The sequence below is a fragment of the Nicotiana attenuata genome, chromosome 1 (genome assembly GCF_001879085.1).
Source record: "Nicotiana attenuata strain UT chromosome 1, NIATTr2, whole genome shotgun sequence".
In the NCBI taxonomy this organism is placed as follows: domain Eukaryota; kingdom Viridiplantae; phylum Streptophyta; class Magnoliopsida; order Solanales; family Solanaceae; genus Nicotiana; species Nicotiana attenuata.
In genome coordinates this window covers 76,659,024-76,682,183 of record NC_031989.1, presented here as the reverse complement: position 1 = coordinate 76,682,183, position 23,160 = coordinate 76,659,024, and the positions used below count along the sequence as shown (strand labels likewise).

The window sequence follows — 23,160 nt, the reverse complement described above, 5'->3', positions numbered from 1 at the left end:
AAGATTACAAGTTAGTGAAGTTAAAAGCCTACAGTGTAGGTCGTGGTTTTTTGATCCTCTTGTGCTGGATTTTTCCACGTAAAAGTCCTCTGCCTCATTTACTTACTGCTTTACTAAGTGCTCTCAGCAGAATCTTGTAGAGGACCAGGTACTCTACGATTTGGTGGACCATACAAATTAACAAACTCGATTCGGTATTCGATTAGCTGTAAGAATAGCTTCCCCCCACAAGTTATGAGGTAAACCAGAACTTATTAACAAGGCGTTCATCATCTTCTTTAACGTTCTATTCTTTCTTTCCGCAATTCCAGTAGGTTGCGGTGAGTAAGGGGCAGTCATTTGGTGAATAATGCCATTTTCCAAACATATTTCTTCAAAAGGAGATTCATATTCCTCGCCTCTATCACTTCTTATCATTTTGATCTTTTTGTTTAATTGCGTTTCAACTTCATTTTTGTATTGCTTGAATGCGTCTATTGCTTCATCTTTACTATTAAGTAAGTAAATATAACAATATCTAGTATTGTCGTCAATGAAAGTTATGAAATACTTTTTCCCACCACGAGATGGTATTGACTTCATGTCGCATATATCCGTGTGAATTAAGTCTAAAGAATTTGAATTCCTTTCAAATGACTTATAAGGATGCTTAACATACTTTGATGCCACACATATTTGACATTTCGAGTTATTGCATTCAAATTTAGGCAATACTTCCAAATTAATCATTTTTCGAAAAGTTTTGAAGTTGACGTGGCCTAAACGTTCATGCCATAAATTATTTGACTCAAGCAAGTAAGAAGAAGCTGAAATTTTATTCATATCAATGGCAATTACATTGAGTTTAAAAAGGCCCTTAGTCAGGTAACCTTTTCCTACATACATTTCATTCTTACTAACTACAACCTTGTCGGAAACAAAAACACACTTAAAGCCATTCTTGACTAGAAGTGGTGTCGAGACTAAATTCTTCCGCATTTCAGGAACATGAAGAACATCTTTTAGAGTCTCAATCTTTTCTGAAGTCATATTCAAAGCTACCTTGCCTGTTCCTTCAATTTTTGCAGTAGTGGAGTTTGCCATAAACACTATCTCGTTGGGTCCAGCGGGAGCATAAGAAGTAAATAACTCCTTGGTAGCACAAACATGTCGAGTTGCTCCTGAATCAATCCACCATTCTCTAGGATTTCCGACTAGGTTACATTCTGAAAGCATGGCACATAGGTCGTCTATTTCATCATTCTTCTCAATCATGTTTGCTTGACTTTTCTTTTTGTCCTTCTTTGGTGCACGACATTCAGTAGCCTTGTGCCCAACCTTTCCACAGTTGTGGCAATTACCTTTGAACCTCTTCTTGCTTGGATAATTCTTTGGTCCAGACGGCTTCTTTCTCTTTTTACTCGTTGAAGCTTCCTCAACAATATTTGCACCCATTATTGTTGAATTTCCACGAGATTTCTTCTCAGAAGCCTTGTTGTCCTCTTCAATCCGTAGACGAACAATAAGGTCTTCAAGCGTCATCTCCTTACGCTTATGTTTCAAGTAATTCTTAAAGTCCTTCCACAGCGGAGGCAGCTTTTCAATAAATGCCGCAACTTGAAACGCTTCATTTATGGCCATACCTTCAATCATAAATTTATAATTAGTATAATAATCAATATCTTGAATAAAAATATTGACTCATTTTATACCTTCTACAAGGAGGTCATGAACAATAACTTGCAATTCTTGGACTTGCGTTATGACAGATTTACCGTCAATCATTTTGAAGTCCAGAAATTTGGCGGCCACAAACTTCTTTAGTCCAGCATCTTCAGTCTTGTACTTCTTTTCAAGAGCATGCCATAATTCTCTTGATATTTTCATGACGCTATAAACGTTGTACAGGTCTTCTTCCAGCCCACTTAAAATGTTATTTTTTCATAGGAAATTAGAGTGCTTCCAATCCTCAGTAACAAGGAAGCACTCGTTGTCAGGGGTTTTTTCAGGCACGACTGGAACATCCTCTTTAATAAACCTTTGCAGACTTATAGTGGTCAGATAAAAGAACATCTTTTGCTGCCATCTCTTAAAGTCAACACCAAAAAAATTCCCCGGCTTTTCCGCTGGTGGCATAGCCGTTGCAGGTGCAGTAGGACGGCAAGGACCTGGCATCCCCGAAACTGTGGTAGCAGTAACAGTCACAGCAGGATCAATTTGTTCCTCTCCGTTAGTCATTTCTGTCATATGACACAAACAGATTCAGTAAATGGTGAAGTATTTAATCCTTCAACCCAAGACAACACAGTGAAGAGATTATTCTTCAAACTAATTTTTAACACATTGAAGAGATTATTCTTCAAACTGATTAGGAGTACAAAACACGAAGGTTTTAGTCTCCTCAGTCACTTTGAAAATCAGAACAGCAAGGATATATATATAAATAAGTTTCTTTAAGCTTGTTAGAAAGTCTGAATTTATAAGTGACTAAAAAATAGAAAAGTAGATGAACAGAAATTGGTAGTATTATGTCTCGAGCCCACAAATTCCTTGTGTGTCCTTAAAGAATCTTATCCCCTCACTGTTGCCCAAGGTTAAAGGATAAATTCTTCCCAGGATAGAGCGGAACTTCCAACTTAGCGGTAGCGGCACTTCAAACCACTAAGTTATCAGCGAACTCAAAATAATGGTGCAAATCACACGACCAACTTACTTTATTTTGAAAGTATTGATGTAGAAAGAAGAAGGAGATGAATGAGAAGATTTTCGGATGAAAAATTCTGAAGGAATGGCTGTCTATTTATAGCCAATGAATTTCTGGATTGAAAGGGTGTGAAAGTGGTTGTTCACACTGCAGGTGGCTATTCGTGAAATGCAGCCTTTCTGGTGGCTGTTTAACGCGGGAAAATTTAAAATAGAATTAAAGACCGAAATTAATTTAATCCACCGTTACAAATAACGGTCACTCAAAATATTAATATAAAATAATCCGAAGCCGAAGCCGAAGCCGAAGCCGAACCGAGCGAGCGAGCGACGACGGCGGCGGCGTGAGGCCCCTTCCTCTTAGCTCCTTTTAAGAGCTTAAGGAAGTGATTCTATATTTATACCAAACAAAATACTTGTCTTTAACCAATGAGAGACAAAGTGCAAAAGCCAAAGTTGCCTTTTCACCTTCTTCCCTCATTTCTCATTCACTCTACCACACTTCAACCCCAACAATCTATACATATGGATCAATAATCATGTTTAATAAAAAATTCAAAGCATTCAATTCCTAAAAATACGTACAAAGCGATATCAATAATACCATGATCTTCACACATGAAATCAATAGTTAATACCATATTTACATTCATTTGTATTACCTTAATGTCTTCCTATAAATAGAGGGTTTGGGCATCACATTGTTGTCACGACCTAAAATTCAACTAGATCGTGATGGCACCTAACCCTAATGCTAGGTTAGCCAAACATACGATTAACAAGGCAATAAAAAATGATAGATTATTCATAGCAAGAAATAAATGACTGAATTTTATACAACCTCTCAAGGACCGGTACTCCGGTAGTACAAGTCACGAGCGAGTAGCGACTACAAATAAGATTATGAATTCGATTGAGAAAGATACACCATTTGTTATACTTAAATACATGAAAGAAATAAGAATCTCTCCTCTCTTTCTCTCTATATCTATTGTCTTTACTTGTTTTATAGCATTATAACATGGCTAAAAAATAATTCCTTAAATTGTGAATTTGTATTGAACTATTTATGTTTAAGAAATTAAAGACCAATAAATAAAGTAAAAAATCTTTAAAAATGCTATAATTGTAAATGAATATGTTATTTTTTGAATAAAGCAAAAAGTACTATTATTCATATAAATATATTTTTAACAAGAGTTATACCGTGTAAAAATCTCAAATAAAGGTTTGGTGTAGAACGTAAACACCAAATTTTACTCTTTTTTTTCAAATTATCTTAATCGTAATTTATTTAATTTATCTTTGTTATTTTATTCTCTTCCATAAAAGATGATTAAATTTTTCTCTAAGAGCTTAGAATTATTCTCTTCCTTAAGATTACTGAGTAAAAATTGCAAAAAGAATGAAAATTTTGTTGGAAAAATATTTGTAATATTTTGAGTTTAGTTTAAATAAGTACCTTTAGTATCATCCGGACTAAGTATCTAAGAAAATTAATATCATTTGGACTTTCAAGAATATGTTAGATTTTTTTAATTTGACCATCCGATTTATTTTTCATGCTCCATTCCAAAATCTTGCAAAATAAAGAGAATTGTAATGAATGACGCCTACGTGGGATTTTTCAGCATGAATCTAGATTATTCAGACCTCAAAAATACTATAGCAACCATAAACTTGACAAACTGAATCAGAGCACTTAAGGAACCGACAATTGAACTCGTGAACAGACAACAGCAACATACTAGTTAAAGTCGCGAAGGTTGCCTAACACTGAAACGAGACACTGAATATAATAAGAATGGCTATTTTCACTTTACTCCATACTTTATATTATATTGATATTTAACATTACACTGTATTAAAAGGTAGCCATATTCCTAACGCACATGCACACACAATTTTTTTATTTATTTTTCGGCTGCACACACAATCTGATATGTAGATGCTGCATGTTTAACATTCAGTTCTTTTGTTCCTCCGCACAATAGGTTTACCTGGTCATCATATTTATGATTGATGAAGAAGATGAGGTGTAGCCAATTCCTTGCTTGAGGAGAAAAAAAAACTGATTCCCTACTCGACTTATCAAAATAAAGGGTTGCAATACACTATATGATAATGTAATAACCATGCGCTATTAGATTTCACCACATTTATGATCATTTTCATGTGTCAGACTTAAGCTTATACTCTTCTTTCAATCACTCTTTTGTGTTTAGAAGCGGAAAGTGAATTGCTGGCCATGCTCGAAAATAGATGTTATGTATTTCTTCATTCAAGTAAGAAAAAGACGGGACCTTCACAGGCCTGTATGGAATGAGGAGAACTATTATAACTCTCGTCCACCTCTCTCTATAACCTATGTAGCCGAACTTTCTTAATTTCTCGATTTTTTTTCCGATCGAGAAGTATAGATCATGTTCATAGATTATCAAAAATGTGCAAAATAATGAGTACCTTAGGATGAAGAATAATGCAACCTAGGAAAATTACCTTATTAAGAGAGAGATGTTAAACGAGAGAGAGAGAGAGAGAGCGTAGGAAAGAAGAGAATATGACATTTGTGTTCATGTGAGAAGGGCAAAGGAAATCAACATTGAATGAAAGAGGCCCAAGTTTTTGAGGTACAATTCAGACAACTTTTTGTACATGTTATTGTATAGTCCCTACACCTTAGCCAAAATTATATAGCCCGTATGAATGAGCTTGATGTAAGTGACTTTTAAGCCAAAAGCCATAAGTTAGGAATATAAAGGGCGTTTGGATTGATTTTTAAAAAGTAGCTTATAAGATAAAAGCCATAAGTTGGTAAGATACCCAACTTTTGGCTTTTAGCTTATTTTTATACGTTTCGTGCCTAAAAATAAGTGATTTAGATCCCGTTTGGATGAGCTTGTTTTAAGTGACTTTTAAGTCAAACTAGCTTTTAAGCCATAAGTTAGGAATTGTAACTTTTGGCTTGTTTTTGTCATTTTAGCTTAAAAACAAGTGCTTAAAAGTACTTTTTATTTTATTTTATCCAAATACTACAAAATAGCTTACTTAGAAGCACTTAAAATAAGCTAATCCAAACAGGCTCTTAAGCACTTTTTATCATTGCCAAACAATACAAAATCTAGTAAAGTACTAGAAAGGAAAAAAAATGATGTTCATCTGACAGCTGTATGAATTGAACCCACCCCCTTTCGGACCAGAGCCTAAATCTGGCGCCTTAGACCACTCGGCCAAACTGTCCATATGATACAGCTACTTCGGCTTTACTTAATGACAAGAAAAACTAACTCCTCTCTCCAAATCTCTCTTTTTCTGGGTTTTCACTTAACTTTACAACGGGAGGGCTAAAAGGCAAAATCCGAAAGTACGTTGCAGCAAAGGTTCCACTGGAAGTCACAATCTCTCTAGCCCGAACCCGCACTCAGGCTTTTCCTCTATTTCCCATTTTCAGTATACCAGTAAGTTCCGCCGGCGGCCATGACTCCGGTTTCATCAAAGCTTTACACAGGTCTCTCTCTCCCTCTCTAAGTAGCTGAAGTTATGCAGTAAGTATATGCTAATGGACTAAAAGAAAACTACACATAAATTAATTGTCTTAATCAATCTTCTTTTTGAATAATTTCAGATGATGTAAGCCTATTGATGGTTCTGATCGATACAAATCCGTACTTTTGGAGCTCCATGAAGAATACTGCCTTCACATTCTCTAAATTCCTATCTCATGTAAACCCCCAAAAACCCAAGATTTGTTTTTTCTAAATAAATAGTCCTTGTAGTTTTTATCTATTGAATTTTGATGCTGGAATTTTTTGGGGGAAAAAATGCAGGTACTTGCTTTCTTGAATTCATTACTTTTACTGAATCAGATGAACCAAGTGGTTGTGATTGCAACTGGGTACAATTCATGTGATTATGTGTTTGATTCGTCTAGTTCCTCAATGCAAAGGGCTGAATGCTTATTGGAGAAACTGGAGGAGTTTGTGGATAAAGATGAATCCTTGAGTCAAGAAGACTCTGTTGATGGAGTTGGATTTTCACTTCTTTCTGGTTCCCTTTCCATGGCTCTCTGCTGTATCCTCAATCACTTCATGTTGGTTTGGCTTTTTTAATCCTCATTGAATTGCAAGTTTAGTGCTTTTTTATCTTTTATGGTGCATAGCTATGAATTCATGTTTGTTTAGAGGAAGTGTGCTTCTCTTAACCTGCGTGAATGGTTAGATATTCAACGGGTATTTCGTACAGGGCCTCTTCATCCACAACCTCGGGTAAGTTCCTCATTTCAGTAGTAAGTGAAAATGATATGACGATTTATACTAGCTTGTAGATTCTATTCCGCTCTGATAATTTTACTGGTTGACCAATTTGCGATAGTAAATTTTAGAATTCATATGTTGCCATGCCAAACACAGTATCCATGCTTGTCCTTGGGAAGAAAGGAACTTCTAGGTTTGCCTCAAAGGTGCATAACCAACTTAATGGGGTTTTGGCAGGCAGGGCGGATTTATAGGTGTAATCCGGGGCACGTGAACCCATGATCTCTTCGTAAAATTAGATATTTTATGAACTTATTTTCTGAAATTGATATAATAATAACTCTTGGCACCCATGCTCCAAGAAGGTTGAATGGTGCACTTGGTTGAAGGTTGAGTTATTTACCAAGAGGGTATAGGGATCAATTCCCACTAGATACATTTTGTCCTTTTTTTTTAGGAAAGCACCCATGTACTAGAAATCCTAGACCCGCCTCTGTAATGGCAGGGTAAAAGAAATGTGTGCGCGCACTCGTGCGTGTGGATTAGCTTATTTGGATGTTCTATGTAATCTCAATAAAAACATCAGTTAAATTTCAAAGCGTCCTGATCTGCTTGTACTGCAATTTTTGCTAAATGGCAAAAAAAAACTACCATACCCAGTGAGATGCCTACATTTTTTTTGGGCTAGTAATATTTAGCATGTACTACCGAAAGATATAGGTTCTTATGCTGTCACAATGTTGCAAGAAATCCTTGCAGATACCAGAAAAACTGCAGGCTATTGCATAATTATCATACAGAAATGACAACATAGTTAACCAAGTAGAAGGTGATCAAACAAAAAGTTTACAGTAAGAAAAGTCGTTGCAGTTTGAAAGAACCGTCTTAGGCGGCCAGGACATGCAAAAGAATTTTTGGCTTAGGTTGCAGCTTGCTTTAGCGGCCACCATTAGGTTCTGCAAGTCTTGATTGGCATCCCATCTTCTCAAGAATCTTAGTAAGGTGCAAATGTTTGGAAGCCCATTGCTCTGCCAATTTCTGCTCCTTTGCTTCTGCATCCCTCCTCAGGCCTGCTAGTTGCTCCTTGTATTCTGCTTCAATCCTGTCTAGAGTTGCCTTCTGCTCTTCCGTCAGAGCTTTCATTTTTTGCTTCAGTTTCCTCCATCTTCTGCCTAGCGTTGCATGTTTTCTCTGATTCTAGCTGCAATTCCACCCGCCTTAGCCTCCAAGCTGCTTCCTTTTGATCAGCAGCCCAAGCACGATGCCCTTCGTCCAGGCCTTTACAGCTTTCCACAAGTTCAGTAACAAATGAGTTTTCTCCACAAGGAGGGGCAACCCCATGATGTGGAGAACTGCTCAAGATAAGGGGAGTTTTTTCGGGTCCTCTATCTGTCTGTAGCCATGGAATACCAGGCGCAGGCATAGGTGCGCTGTTGAGGGGGAGAGACTTAAAGTCACAGATGGAGATGGTGATCTGACAGTTGAAGTAGCACTGCAATTAGAAAGCCATGGAGGAAGAGGAGCTTGTGGTGAAGGAGCTGGTGCATCAGCATGGAAGAAACCTCCATTAGAACTTAGAAGTAGCGATAAGTAAACCTGGGACACTCTACTCTTTCACAATCTTCTCTGCAAAGGTCTCCAGAATGTGGTCGTGCTTTCCCTCGTCTACTGGATCAACAACCTTATTGTTTTCATTCTGATCCCTCTGTTGCATCTCTTTGAATACTTCCCACCACTTCCCCAATCTTGTAGCAGTCCGACCTGGTACTTCAGTGCTGCTATTTTCTTCCATTCATTACCGTGTTTGGCCCGTAGTTGGATAACAAGACACCGCTCCTATTCAGTGAGTGATCCTTTTAAAAATCCTGGTTTGAGGTAGTTTTTCCACCTTCCCAAATAAGGCTTAGCGTCCCTGCTGAGGGGTGTGTTCATATGCAAGATACAAGGTGCCATTCTTTTGGTCCATACTGTTTCACATTCCGGCAATTAAGCATCCTCTTCAAATCGCCACCGTGGCCTCTCCCTCATTTTCAGGTGTAAACACCAGTCCATGGAATCCCAGTTCTTGCATCGACCCATCTGATCTTTTTTATCCCCTCAAAGCAAGTATAAGCAAAAACAGAGAAGAATAAGAGGAGGATAGTTAGCAAAGAGAGAAAGAAAAAAAGAGAATGTGTTAGCAAAGACAGAGAAATGCCTACATTTTAACTGTCTTTCCTCTGTTCTATTTCATGGGCAATTTTTTAATGTAATATTACCAGATATTGCGAAAAGATACTGTCTGCAGTACGGGTTTAATTTGATCATTTAGTGTCTTTTAGCAGTAAGGTACTTTTTGGGAGAATACATGTCTTTTCATGTTTTGTGCTTCAAAATATAATTCCTTTTCTATTATGTTGGATATAAATGTTGCTAAGAGATTGTGCTTGAAATGATGGCAGATATTGTGTCTGCATGGATCTCCAGATGGGCCCGGACAGTATGTTGGATCTTAGCAGCGTGTAAAATCTTTTCATTGTTTGGTTCCCTGCTGAAATATTATCCTTTTTGCAGATACGTTGCAGTCATGAATGCAATTTTCTCAGCTCAACGTTCAATGGTATGTGGAGGATTTAGTAATTATTTGCTTCAGTTCTGTAACCGTTTCATTTCCTTCTATTAATTAGAAAATAAAAGCATCATCGTCATAAAGGTGAAATAAGGAACTGGACCCTGATTGTTATAATGTGGTTCAAAATGCATTTTATTGCAGGTACCCATTGATTCATGTGTAATAGGATCCCAGCATTCTGCTTTTCTTCAGCAGGTGTCATTTCTCTACCTGTAACTTTTGGTCCTAAATCTATTCCTTCCTGGCATTGGTTCCTTTTTGGCTCACTGATATAATGGTACATATCTTTGGACAGGCCTCTTACATCACTGGTGGTGTATATTTGAAACCCCAAGTATCAGATGGACTGTTTCAATATCTCTCGGTAAGTGTTATTCAATTTCTTAATACTAAGTTATCTCTAGGTTACCAGTTTAACTCGGCAGTAGCTTATATCCAGCATCGAACATTTAAAGTTGTCCACTCTCCAGTGGCTTCCTTTAAACATGAGTTCCTATCTGACTTGGAGGCATGTTGAACTGACTTAATTCGTTGATTCTATGTAACGATTTTACCGAGGAGCTTACGCTAAAAAACCTGCCAATAGTTTTCTCATTTGCAAATCTGGTTTCTATCTTTTCATATGTAGTCTTTTCTGTTGTGGTTGGACGTACAGTGACCAACCAAATGGTGGCGATTCATTATTCATGTCATTAAAAGGATATATCTGTAAAAGATCCCAATGTTCAATGACTTTGGGGGCGGGGGGTATTTTTCCAAATTTCATCTGCACTACCTTGTTCAATCACTTTTCCTTAGCCTCTAAAGTGAAATGCTATGTTGCTCGGACCTTTCAAAATCCATGCCGTACCCATGTTGATTCGACACGATTTGGGTGTGGGTATGGATCCACAACAGATTTGGTCAACTTACCTTGGGTTCTTTGACTACATTTTTTTTTTTTGATTTGCACCGGGTGTCCGAGTCTCTTCGAGCCCCGACTAATCCCGGGGGTGCACAGCCCTCGGCAAGGAGTTTCCCGCAAGTGCACCACGGTTAATTCAGGCTTTAACCAGTCCGATGGCCCACAGAAATTGTTTGCACCCAGTGGGTTTCGAACTTGAGACCTTGAAAGGGAGCAAACCCCAAGGCTCAAGTCAATTGCCACCAGGCCAACCCCTAGGGTTCTTTGACTATATCTATGACCAAGAAGCATAGATTGATTGGGTATTTGGCTTGAATTTGGGTTTACGTCATATATATATATATATATATATATATATATGTCTTATGATTGAAATATTAGGTGTTCATAAAGAAATTAAATTGTATTAGTTTTAGCTCAATAACTTTACTTAATCGAAATATCTATACACACGCATATATGTCTAATATACATTTATTGGCCGTATCCCAACTCCCATATCCGGCAGTCGGATCCATACCCCCGAATCTAAAATTTTATGTGATGAAGAATCAGATCTCTAGATCCACACCTGTATCGGCTACACACTCCCGAGTCTGAACAACATAGGTGAAATGCTCATGTTATGTCCTTTTAAGTGCGTGGGAGATGATAATATCATGAATGGAGATGTTATTGTTGTATAATCTTATGTTCAAAATTTCATTCACTTTGCATGAAATACAATAGTTTATTGCTACAACACTTTCATGACGAGAGTACAGTATCTGCACCAGAAATTCTTTTCAACTCACTGCTTACCCAAATAAAAATTCTTTTTTAATTCACTGCACCAGATTCTGGTTATCTTTGTCTGTCAGGTTTCCTGAGGAAATGATACTTCAAGTTGGCATCATATTTCAGTCTGATCTGATATGTCATATTTAAAGAATGTGTTGTCTTCAGAAATGTTTTTTAATTTTTCATTTGAAAATACTAATGGGCTTTTTCAAAATGCAGACAGTTTTTGCGACTGATTTGCATTCTCGTGCCTTCTTGCAACTTCCCAGACCTGTGGGAGTTGACTTTCGTGCATCGTAAGTGGTTCAGCATGTCTTTTAGCTAAATTATTTCTCGCATGATGAGCTGATGTGCATAGCAAGAACACACTTAGACAGAACACACTTAGACTTTGATGTACTATCTTTGTTTTTTGCCTATCATTGTCCATTTTGGGCTGACTCTGTTAGGCAAGTAGATCCTCGGTGAATTTGCATGACCTGTTGATAATCTATATATAGGTCGTTAGCTTTGCGTTTATACGGCTTAGCTTTTCCATTGCTTGTAGTGGCCGATGATTTGATTTCGACATATTATTTATAATCGTCGTGTGTGCTTTTCTTTTGCCTTCTGTCTGTGAAGAACCTTACTCATCTGAAAGTAAGAAACATGCTAAGTAGTGGCAATCAGAAAACTCTGTCCGACAAACATATCAAGATAAAGAATAGGAAAGGGTCTTTAGATTTATTTGTGACCACTGAGGAGTACATGAAATTTCAACTTTTGAGATTTTAACCAGAACTTGAATGCATAATATAGGCAGTGTGCCAATAAAAACAACATATACCTCTTACTTTTGAAAGGTTTGGAATCCTTACTTAAAGTAGGGTCCAGAAACACTTTAAGTAATAACTAGAAGTGAAACTGATTTTCCATCTAGGCCACTTTAGACGGTGGTGACCAGTTTCTCTTTCAATCATGTTAGTTATGCTAGTAAATGAAAAACATCCGGTGGAATCCTATTTCAACAAAAAGGAAAAGGGATGTTAATTCAAGGAGACCTATCCTACTAAAAGCAACTGCAAGTATTCGACTGAGGTCATGCTATCTGGAACCAAATAAATCTGTACTCCAATTTCTAGTCCATTTTGACAAACATTCCTTGAGCACATACCCGAATGTAGAATTGGGATTACTCTTCGCCCTTGTCACACTTAATTAACTATTGCTGCTCATCTGATTAAGCTGCTACTAACTTGCAGGTGCTTTTGCCACAAGAACACAATTGACATGGGCTACATATGCTCTGTTTGTTTATCCATATTCTGCAAGCATCACAAGAAATGCTCAACATGCGGGTGAGTTTTGTTATCTTTTAACTAAAGAGTCTCATTGACGAGCTCTTCATTTTTCATTTATTATACAACAACAACAACAATAACAACAGCAGCACAGTGAGATCCCGCAAGTGGGATCTAAGGAGGGTAGTGTGTATGACCTTACCTCTAATCCGGAGGAGTAGAGAGGCTGTTTCCGATAGACTATCGACACAAGAAGAAGGAAAGAAACAGTGTATCAGTAACATCAAAGGAATCCAGAAAGATAACACCAGCAACACAATAACCAGAAAATAAAGAGAAAAGTAATAACACTAAGCAGTAAGAAAGGCACAATACTACAGACGTAAGGGAATAATATGGACATAACAAGGGCCACTAAACATACTACAACCTAACCTACAACCCTAATGAAGTATTAAGAACACAATTGGAGCCACTAGCAGCCTAAAACAAAACACTATCATACTAGCGCCCTATCTCCTAACCTACAACCATAATGCTCGACCTCCACAACTTCCTATCAAGGGCCATATCCTTGGAAATCTGCAGCCGTACCATGTCCTGCCCGATCACCTCTCCTCAATATTTCTTAGGCCGCCCTCTACCCTCTTCTCATACCCGTCAAGGCCAGCCGTTCACACCTCTTTATCGGTGCATCCATGCTTCTCCTCCGCAAGTGCCCGAACCATCTAAGCCTAGCTTCCGCATCTTGTCTTCCATAGGAGTCACGCCCAGCTTCACCCGGATATCTTCATTCCTAATCTTATCTAGCCTAGTATGCTCGCACATCTATATCAGAATCCTCATCGCTGCAACTTTCATCTTCTGGATATGAGAATTCTTCACTGGCCAACATTCTTCACCATACAACATGGCCGGCTTAGCCACCACTCTATAGAACTTTCCTTTAAGTTTCGGAGGCACCTTCCTGTCACACAGGATGCCATACGCTAGCCTCCATTTCATCCACTTTACCCCTATACGGTGCGTGACATCCTCGTCAATCTCGCCATCCCCTGGATAACCGACCCCGGGTACTTGAAGCTCCCTTTCTTGGGGATGACTTGAGAGGCAAGCCTTACGTCCATGTCCGCTTCTCCCGGCATGCCACTGAACTTTTACTCCACGTATTCAGTCTTAGTCTTGCTCAGCTTGAAACCTTTAGACTCAAGGGTTCGTCTCCAAACCTCCAACCTCTCGTTAACACCGCCTCGTGTGGCAAATAATATACACCATGGCACCTCCCCTTGAATATGGTGTGTTAGTGCGTCCATCGTCAGAGCAAATACGAACGGGCTGAGCGCAAATCCTTAGTGTAACACCATAACAACTGAAAAATGCTCTGAGTCGCTCCCACTGTCCTAACCCGAGTCTTAGTTCCATCATACATGTCCTTAATCACCCTAATATAAGCCACTGGAACACCTTTCATCTTCGGGCATCTCTAAAGAACTTCCCTAGGGACCTTGTCATAAGCTTTTTTTAGGTCAATAAACACCATGTGCAAATCCTTCCTCCTATCTCTGTACAGTTCCACCAACCTCCGAATAAGATGGATCGCTTCCGTGGTAGAACGACCAGGCATGAACCCAAACTGGTTATCGGATATTGACACCAGCTTCCTCACCTTCACTTCCACTACCCTCTCCCACACTTTCATGGTATGACTTAGTAACTTGATGTCCCTATAGTTGTTACAGTTCTAGATATCGCCTTTGTTCTTATATAGCGGTATCATCGTACTCCACCTCCATTCCTCTAGCATCTCCTTCGTCCTGAAAATAACATTAAAAGCCTAGTTAGCCATTCCAATCCTGCTCTACCCACATACCTCCAAAATTCTACCGGAATTTCGTCTAACCCGACCGCTCTGCCCCTGCTCATCTTACGCATAGCCCTCACAACCTCCTCGACCTTAATGCGCCTACAATAGCGAAAAATCTTGGTGACTCTCGGAGTGCTCCAATTCTCCTGGCAAAATGTCTCTGTCCCCTTCGTCATTCAGCAGCTTGTGAAAGTACGTCAGTCACCTCCGCTTAATCTGCGCGTCGTTTACCAACACTCGGCCTTCCTCGTCCTTGATACACCTCACTTGGTCTAGATCACGACCCGTCCTTTCTCTCGCCTTGGCCAGCCGGAACAACTTCTTGTCCCAGCCTTTGTCCCCCAGTTCTTCGTACATGCGACCAAATGCTGCATTCTTAGCTTCCGTGACCACTAACTTCGCCACCTTCTTAGCTTCGTTATAACTTTCTCTGGTCATCCGCCTCTCCTCCTCTTCTGTACTCTCCACTAACCTCTGGTACGCCGCTTTCTTTTTTTCACCTTTCCCCGGTCCTTGGCGTTCCACCACTAGTCGCCCATGTGCCCGCCCGAGTAACCCTTCGAGACCCCTAGCACCTCTCCCGCCGCCTCCTAATACAGCTCGCCGTCATCGTCCACATATCGCTTGCATCCCCACTACTCCTCCAGGCCCCCATAGCCAACAACCTCTTCTCCGGCTCCTGAGCTTTCTCCTTCGTCAAGGCACCCCACCTAATCCTCGGACGACCCCTACCCACCTTCTTCTTCCTCCTTATCAAGATGCCGACGTCCATCACCAAGAGCCTATGTTGAGTCGCGAGTGTCTCACTCGGGATAACCTTGCAATCCTTGCACAACCCTCTATCTGAGTCTTAGCCACCGTACTCTGAAAAGTAACCAAATGCTCAGGAGGTCTAATAATCAGCTCTCGTAAATTGTTATGATCATGAGCTTATGATCATGTCAACTGTTACGGTCGGTCCTGGTCACTTTTTGATCAGTTCGTAAGGTTTTTGTTACAACCAGCATCAATTGAATGTGGAGTGTGCTCTACAAAAAGCAAAAACTCAACTCCATTGCTGCCAGACAAGGAGGTCTAATAATCAGCTCTCGTAAATAATATTAAGCAGACTTTTGCTATGATTTACGTGCCCTAGCTCCATTGCATCAAGGTTTCTGCACCAAAAAGCTAAAAGAGATGCATCTTTACTTCAATCTATGTGCACTTTCATGTTTCCTTCAAAGAATCGCTGGTTTCTCTCCTTCCGGACCACCCACCAAATACAAGCAGGGACCTGGTCGTATTGTTTACTGTTCCGTATCAACTATGTCTCAATTCCCTATTAGTTGGAGTTAGCTATATGAATCCTTTTGTATCCGCAATTATTAAAAACCTTTTTACAAGGACAAGGGAGTGGACATAATGATTGTATCTTAGTGACCTGATTTTGACATTTTAGTTTGCAACATGATATGTGCTAGCTTTCCTAGAAGGTTGAGTTCTGAAAAGCAATTATAGGACAAACAGGTACAGTTACAATTCGTATTAAGAATCACTTGGACTGGTTCCATGTTTCCTTTAGAAGTGCGAGAAAGATGGGACCTACATATAGGGAGTACATGTCTTTACCTGTGCGATATCCTATTATTTAAACCAAAGATTTCTTTGTGGTAGTCTGGAATAGAGAACTAGTTCGCTCTCAAGTCTCACCAGTGGAGTCCCTTGCACATTCTTTAAATTGGGCTGGTAAACTTTCTTGCCATCTGGTGTCTCAATTCTGTTAACTACCTGAATTTCTTAGGGAAGAATTGGGGATACATGAACTTTACTCACCTAGTTATAGCCCGTTTAGCCAAGCTGCAAAAATCAGCTTATTTTGAGAAGTGCTTTTTTTCAAAAGTGCTTTTCTCAAAAATACTTTTGGTGAGAAGCAGTTTGTGTTTGGCTAATTAGTTTGAAAAGCACTTCTGAGCAGCAATTAGTGTTTGGCCAAGCTTTAAAAAACTGCTTCTAAGTGTATTTTTCTCAAAAGTGCTTCTCAAAAAAGTGCTTTTGGAGAGAAGCTACTTTTTTCTGCTTCTCCAAAACTGCTTCTGTTTCTCCTCAAAAGCACTTTTTTCCTTCCAAAAGCTTGGCCAAACACCTCAGTTTTTGGCCAAAAGTGCTTTTGGCCAAAAAAAAGCACTTTTGGCCAAAAAGAAGCTTGGCCAAACAGGCTATTAGTGCTAATAGATAACTTGTCATCTACAAGGATTCTCTTCCTGTTCTCCAAGAATATCTGAGACACAAACCAAAAGGCACTGAAGGTCAAAATAACTGTTCTACCACCATTCTGCTGAATAACTTAAATCATATAATGGATGCTTGAGGTTGAGTTTGGATATTCTAACTTTTGAATCATGCCATCAAATGCAGATCAAATTTCGGAGAGGCACGAAAGCAGGATCCCTCAGCCTCGGATCAGAGGAGAAAGACTCCAGATGGTAGTTGAACAGATAATGCTAAAGTTCTCCTTGACACCTCACAAGTTGCTGCACAAGTGTGTTTCAAGAGCTTTCTTAGGATAATAAGCTCTCAGACGTTGAGGCTAGGCCTTCACTGGGACTTTAATGATACTAGACTATGTTTCAGCAGGAGGAAGTGGAAATTAAAGAAAGCAGTGGAGTTGGAAGGATGTTGACTCTTTCAAAAAAGGAAGGCTAGGAGGACAGGAGGAAAAGCTCAAGGCAAACTACGAAATAGCAAGTTTTCTTGTTACTGAACTATTTCCTTTTCTAGATGAAGGAACAACAGCGGGATGATCCTAACCAACTTTTAATCTTTCTATATAAAAAAAAATTGTTATTGCCGAAATGGAAAGTTGGAAGTGGAATTCCGATACAAGTTAGGGCGTACAAATTGCAAATCATAGTACCAAACATCTTTCCAAATTTAGGTCCATAATTTCTAATCCTCCTGGGATTCGAATTATTATAACAAATCTTTGCAGATGCAGATAATGAAAATTTAATTAAATTTGGGACCAATTTCCCCAGTATTTAATTTATTATTCATATATTTTAGTGATTTGTTTTTACAAGAAATTTTTACAAGAATACCTCATGGAGACTCTTGCTGTTTATAGATCCATTAGTCAGTAAGAGATGTCAAATTAAGTAGGACACAACAACTACCCCAAGCATAAAATTCTATACTAAATCACCTCTTATTTATTTCATCAGCTTTTGGGAATAGAGGGGTCTTAGTCTCTTAACAACAATCGAAGAGGCTAATTGAGCATCTAACTTTAAGTAAAAAGGGATTAATTAAAAGGCATGGGGCAAATAGGTTTTGACATAAGGATAGGTCCGTCCTTGCCTAGGAGTTGTGTCTTTTAGAGTCAACTATATGAATGCTCTATATCTATACAATTATATTTGGACCTATTTGATTCCAATACTCAAGAATTTGCGCCTTTTAGGACGAATTCTATTTTATCAATTCTCCAAATCTTACACTTCTTCTATACAGATCGCTAACTAAACTAAAAGGACTGTAGCAACAACTAAACCTATCCTATACGAACTTAAGTCCACATGGATTCTGAATAACTGCAACAGATATTACCGATTCATACAAAATACATCAAGCAAATCTACTTCAAATCAAAGAGAGAGAGAGAGAGAGGGAGGGAGAGAGAGAGAGGAATAAAGTACCTTGAGCACAGAGGCATAGCTCTCAGCTTGTTCAATTTCAGAGAAATAGCGGGTCCAGCGGTTCCAATCCCAATCGGATGAAGAAGTAGCGAAGCAGCTATTGTTGCAATTTTCATCAGCAGAGGAAGTTGAGGAAGTGCTGTTGACATTGACGCATCGGCAACAAAGGCTCGAATTTTTGCTGTTCTTAAGAAATAATATATTCGGGAAATTAACGAAAGAATGAAGAAGAAGAGAGGGAAGGCCTCGACGGAGGTATACGGACGGTGGCGTGTCCAGCCGCAGCCCAAGCGTTGGCCACAGCCATATCTCTTCTTCTTCTTCTTCTTCTTCTTCCTTTTGCGCTGTGTGTATTTGACTTGGAGATTTGGGTTTCTATTCAATGGAGTTTGTTTGTGGATAGAAGATGAGAGGGATATTTACGGGATAATTCTCGGCTGGGGCTGATAAGAGCAAAGAGGAATACGTGGTTTTGCATTTGGGAAGACAAGGACCGATGGGGCCTACTCTTTTTGTATATTTTCTGATTTCTGATTTTACGGCGAATTAATCTTCCATTCAACGTCTCAATTTCACTACGGAAAAGGGTCAAAATTATCCCTATCGTTTGCTAAATGGTTTATAAATACCCTCCGTCTATCTATCCGTCCAAAAAAGCACACGACGTTATTTTTATACCTAAAATTACCCCTCCTTTTAACGGCGCAGCAGACGTGGGCCCCACTTCTAATGCGTTGTCAACATTTTATTGGGCCACGTGGCTCCTCATTTCACTTCATATATATGGGTATAATATACCCATCCCATTTGTTTGATCTGCCATCTATTTGACACGCGCCATCTTCCAAAAAAAAAAAGACATCTTCATTATCATTTTCCATATAATTTCTATGGGTAAAACAAGAACCAAACTCATTACAAGTAACATTAATATTCAGAAAATTTCAAGCACAGGAACATGGATTATCAACGACCACAACATCCTCTTCACCGGTCCTAAAAAGCAAATATCCGATCGACAGACCCAAAACGACGGCAACAAAAACGCCGCCGTTAAACGACATAATAGCCAACATAAGCATATACCCAATCGCCGAATTAATCCCAAATAGAATCGCCGTCGCAAATCTCGCCGAATTCCACACACTGCCGACAGTCGGAAAAGAGTAAAGAAGAGGGGTATTCACGGTGACGTTGGACGACGACGGAGGATAGTTTTTCTTGGATTTTGAAGAGAGAATCTTGAATCGCTGATGGCGATCTTCCATATACTGATAAAAAACGGAGACGATGAAACAAGCGAGTAAAGCGAGGGCATAGCTTGACCAAGAATCAGTTCTCCAAAAATCAAACAAAAGGGTCACTTTGTTACCCCAGTAAAAGGTCATGCGCATCATTTTTGCTTTGATTTTGGGTTTTTGGATTTGTGATCGGAAGATGAGGAGTTTGAGGTGGGGTTTTTGAGGAAGATGATGGGTTGGTTTTAGATTGTTTGATTTATTGGAAAAGTATGGACCTTTGAATTTGTTGCGTTTGGTTTTTTTTGTTGGGGGTGGGGGGTGGGGGGTGGGGGGTGTTGGAGTGAGAATGATGAGAAAGTGGGGAGAGATTAAGAAAAAGAGAAAGTAATGGGTCAGACAAATAATTGGGCGGGTTTGGTTAATGGGGCGAATATTTGGATTCTGAGCAGAGCCACGTGGCCCAATAAAAAAATGACAACACATTAGAAGTGGGGCCATGTGCTGCGCCGTTAGAAGGAGGGATACTTTTAGATATAAAAATAACGTCGTGTGTTTTTTTGGACGGATAGATGGGTATTTGTAAACCATTTAGCAAACGATAGGGATAATTTTGACCCTTTTCCAATTTCACTATACATGATTAAATGGAGAAAAAAATAGTACTATACATGATTAAATGGAGGAAAAAATAATACTACTATATGTCACACCTCTTGTTTTACACACCACCCGAAGGATAGTATATAAGAGAGTTTTTCCAATTTAAGTAACATTATTCGAAATGGGATTATTTATTTATCAGAGTCGCCACTTGGGATAGTTTATTTGGTATCCCAAGTCACCGGTTTATTTTAAATCCCAAATCGAGGAAATTTCGACTTTCCTTTTGAAGTCTGCGAACCATAAATTCTAAATAAGGAATTCTGTTAACCCGAGGGAAGGTATTAGGCACCCCCGGATTCCGTAGTTCTAGCAGGTCGCTTAAACTATCATAATTGACCCATTATCTGATTTTAATACATGTTTTAGCCTATGGTTCAATTTTAACTTTATAGCCGCTTTTAATTATTTTTTAAGGAAAAATTGCAACGTAATTAAAAATACGTTTTGAACCACGTCACATAAATGCACCCGCGGCTCTCGACATATTTCATCTAACATTGTTGAGATTTGGATTTGGGTCACAAAAATGCGCACCCGAGTTTAGGAAGGTAATGTTATTAAAATAACGCGCCTAAAGCAACTACGCGTTTTTAACTTTGCGAGGGCCATGAAAATTTGCTAAATTGCGCGCCTCGAATTCTAAGGCTTTAAAAGAAATAGTTAAATGAGGGCCACGCATTTGAGATTTTATTTGGCGCGGCGCACCTCAATTCTAATTTTTAAAAGGGAATTCAAACTAAATTTTGGAGGGCCATAAACTATTTTATTGTCTAATATGGCACACCTCCAATCTACTTCAAGGACCCAAAATAAGGCTAAAAGGAATCACATTTAGAGCCTGTTTGGATTAGCTGAAAAAAAGTAGCCTTTAAGCATTTGTGCTTAAAAACAGCTTTTACGTGCTGAAACTTGTTTTATAAATAAGCAGTTACCTGTTAGGATAAAAGTGCTGAAGCTTAAAAAAAGCTGTTGAAGTGTTTGGTAAACAAGTGCTGGTAAGAATTTTTTTCTGTTAAAAAGACAGAAATATCCTTAAAGCTGTTAACATTATAAAAGGAGCTGATTACTACAATATATTTGATTCATAAGTAATGCAAACAAAAAATAATTTATATTTTAAATTAATTTTAATTTAAATAATTACTTAAGATAGTTTTTTTTATTTGTTTGCCAAGAAAATAAAAAGGTTAGTTTTTGCTTTGTATATATCTGTATGAGAATCTAATTGATCAATTGCTTTTTTTTTCATCCCTTGGCTTAGAAAGTGCTGCGATAGAAGTCAATTGCATGGCTTAAGTAAATTTAACTTTATGTGGATTGGGTTATTAAAGGACTTTTACTTGTTCTGATGGAGTTAGTGGAAGCGTTTAATTTGTTAGAAATTAAAGTTTGTTAGAGGGAGTCAGTTACCGTGCACGTCTATGAGCAGCGTAAAGCATTGGTAATAATTCGAAGTCAATTGAAGTTATAGATTTGAATTCCAGTCAATTGAAGTTATACACTGATTTCTCAAATTATATAAAAGTTAGATCATTATATGCATATTTCAAGAGAACGAAACAAAATAACATTTCTTAATTGGAATGTGAAACAATAAATATTAGTGTTTTAAAAGATTCATACAACTACAAGTATCAAGCTTCACAAATTTTATTAGCAATCAAATCGCGAAGACCCATCCAAACAAGATCACTTTGCTCTTCCACATTTTCCGCATTTATATTGTTATTAGCTCTCAAAGATGTACCAACATCAGGATCAACAGATGGAACATATCTTTCATTCTCAGCTGCTCGAAATGCATCATCCATATTGCATTTCTTTCTAATATAGTTATGAATGGCCATAGTAGCAAGTACGATGTATCTTTGAGTGTCAATGTGATAGAAAGGCATGTCTCGCAAAATTGACCATCTTGCTTTCCAAACCCCAAATGTACGCTCAACAATATTTCTACAAGAAGAATGCAAATAGTTAAATTTTTCAATTCGCCCTCTTGTTTCTCGCAATTGTCTTGTTGCACCGCGACGGGATTGTGCTAGGTGATATCCCACATTATCTCCTTTGTATGGAGCCATATATCCCTTCATGTGAGGATATCCTGCATCAACTAGATAATACTTATTTCCAATTGGACGTGGAAAGTTAAGTTCTGGTCTACGAAGGGTCTCACCAAATATACGACTATCGTGAGCTGCTCCTTCCCACCCAGCCCATGCAAATGTAAAACACATATTAAAATCTACGACAGCAAGAATATTTTGAGTCGAATAACCTTTACGTCCAATATATGGTATCTCTTGACCTTGCGGTAATCTTGCTTTAATATGTGTGCCATCAAGTGCTCCAATGCAATCCTACATACATTTACAAGTATAAATTTAACTTAAGTTAGTAATACTTATAAAAGTTAAGTTATAAGTTTAATAAAAAATAATTATGTAAAAATATTTCTTACTCTAAAGAAAGGGAGATATCGACCATTACATGGCTTGTGAGCTCCTGCACCGTCATTATAATTTTGATGTGGTCTAATTATATCTCTTGCAAGCTCACAAATCGCCTTTAAAACACTATGAAAGTGTTTATGAATTGTTTCTCCCGAATGTTGAAAGATTGTCTGGCATGATTAAATGTAAATAATCTGAAGAAAGCAGAACAACCAAGAAGCTAAGACTGAAGTTGCTCACACTACTTTGAACTAGCTTATTCCAGTACAAAAAAAAATTATATTGTTAACGCCATTGAATTAACAGTGTCTTCATCCATTCCATTGCAACAAAAAATTATATTGTTAATGCCCAGAGAGAAGCAAATTCTGCCTCATGCGCTAATCTACTTAGGAAGTCAAGCAAAAGTATCCAAATAGAAGCGTTTCATGTCTTCAAGCTATTTGCCGCAAATCACAATAAGCCTCCAGATATTGTTAGCATCTTTATTGCTAACGGAAGCAAACTACTTCGTCTCTTTGCCGATTTTAAGACTGACAAAGAGGACGAGCAGTTTGAGGCCGACAAAGCGCAAGTTGTTAAAAATCATTTCTTAGAAATCTTCAGAATCACAAGAGACCACAGGACACTTATTCAGTAAAAGCTAAGTGAACTAGCAATCAAGCATATGACATAAGTCCCATTAGTTAGAAATGCACTGCCCAAGATGCAGATCGCACTGCCTAATGAACATCTTCTGCTAAAAAAGAACAGCCAAG

At 38.5% G+C, this 23,160-nt stretch overlaps 2 protein-coding genes and 1 pseudogene across 3 annotated transcripts; 1 reads left to right on the top strand and 2 right to left on the bottom strand.

Moving 5' to 3' along the window:
* LOC109229126 (RNA polymerase II transcription factor B subunit 4-like) lies at positions 5,924 to 17,368 on the top strand. 2 transcript variants are annotated; one of them, XM_019394462.1, is made up of 11 exons: positions 5,924 to 6,190; positions 6,308 to 6,405; positions 6,510 to 6,753; positions 6,901 to 6,947; positions 9,377 to 9,414; positions 9,489 to 9,534; positions 9,688 to 9,741; positions 9,842 to 9,910; positions 11,450 to 11,526; positions 12,472 to 12,567; positions 16,769 to 17,368. In XM_019394462.1, the coding sequence occupies exons 1-11, from the start codon at positions 6,160 to 6,162 to the stop codon at positions 16,842 to 16,844; spliced, it is 876 nt and encodes a 291-aa protein (XP_019250007.1). In that variant the 5' UTR covers positions 5,924 to 6,159; the 3' UTR covers positions 16,845 to 17,368. The 2 variants fall into 2 exon arrangements, with proteins under 2 accessions (XP_019250007.1, XP_019250014.1); XM_019394469.1 differs by having other exon boundaries at positions 5,924 to 6,227.
* Positions 7,674 to 18,542, bottom strand: LOC109229119 (annotated as a pseudogene).
* Positions 18,968 to 19,541, bottom strand: LOC109241467 (copper transporter 5.1-like). Its single transcript, XM_019408209.1, has one exon. The coding sequence runs from the start codon at positions 19,443 to 19,445 to the stop codon at positions 18,993 to 18,995; it is 453 nt and encodes a 150-aa protein (XP_019263754.1). The 5' UTR covers positions 19,446 to 19,541; the 3' UTR covers positions 18,968 to 18,992.

Coding starts and splice junctions, on each gene's coding strand:
- LOC109229126 (XM_019394462.1), top strand. CDS start 6,160: ATGACTCCGGTTTCATCAAAGCTTTACACAG. Junction 9,415..9,488: donor TCTCCAGATGGGCCCGGACA/GTATGTTGGATC, acceptor TCCTTTTTGCAG/ATACGTTGCAGTCATGAATG. Junction 9,742..9,841: donor ATTCTGCTTTTCTTCAGCAG/GTGTCATTTCTC, acceptor ATCTTTGGACAG/GCCTCTTACATCACTGGTGG.
- LOC109241467 (XM_019408209.1), bottom strand. CDS start 19,445: ATGATGCGCATGACCTTTTACTGGGGTAACAAAGTGACCCTTTTGTTT.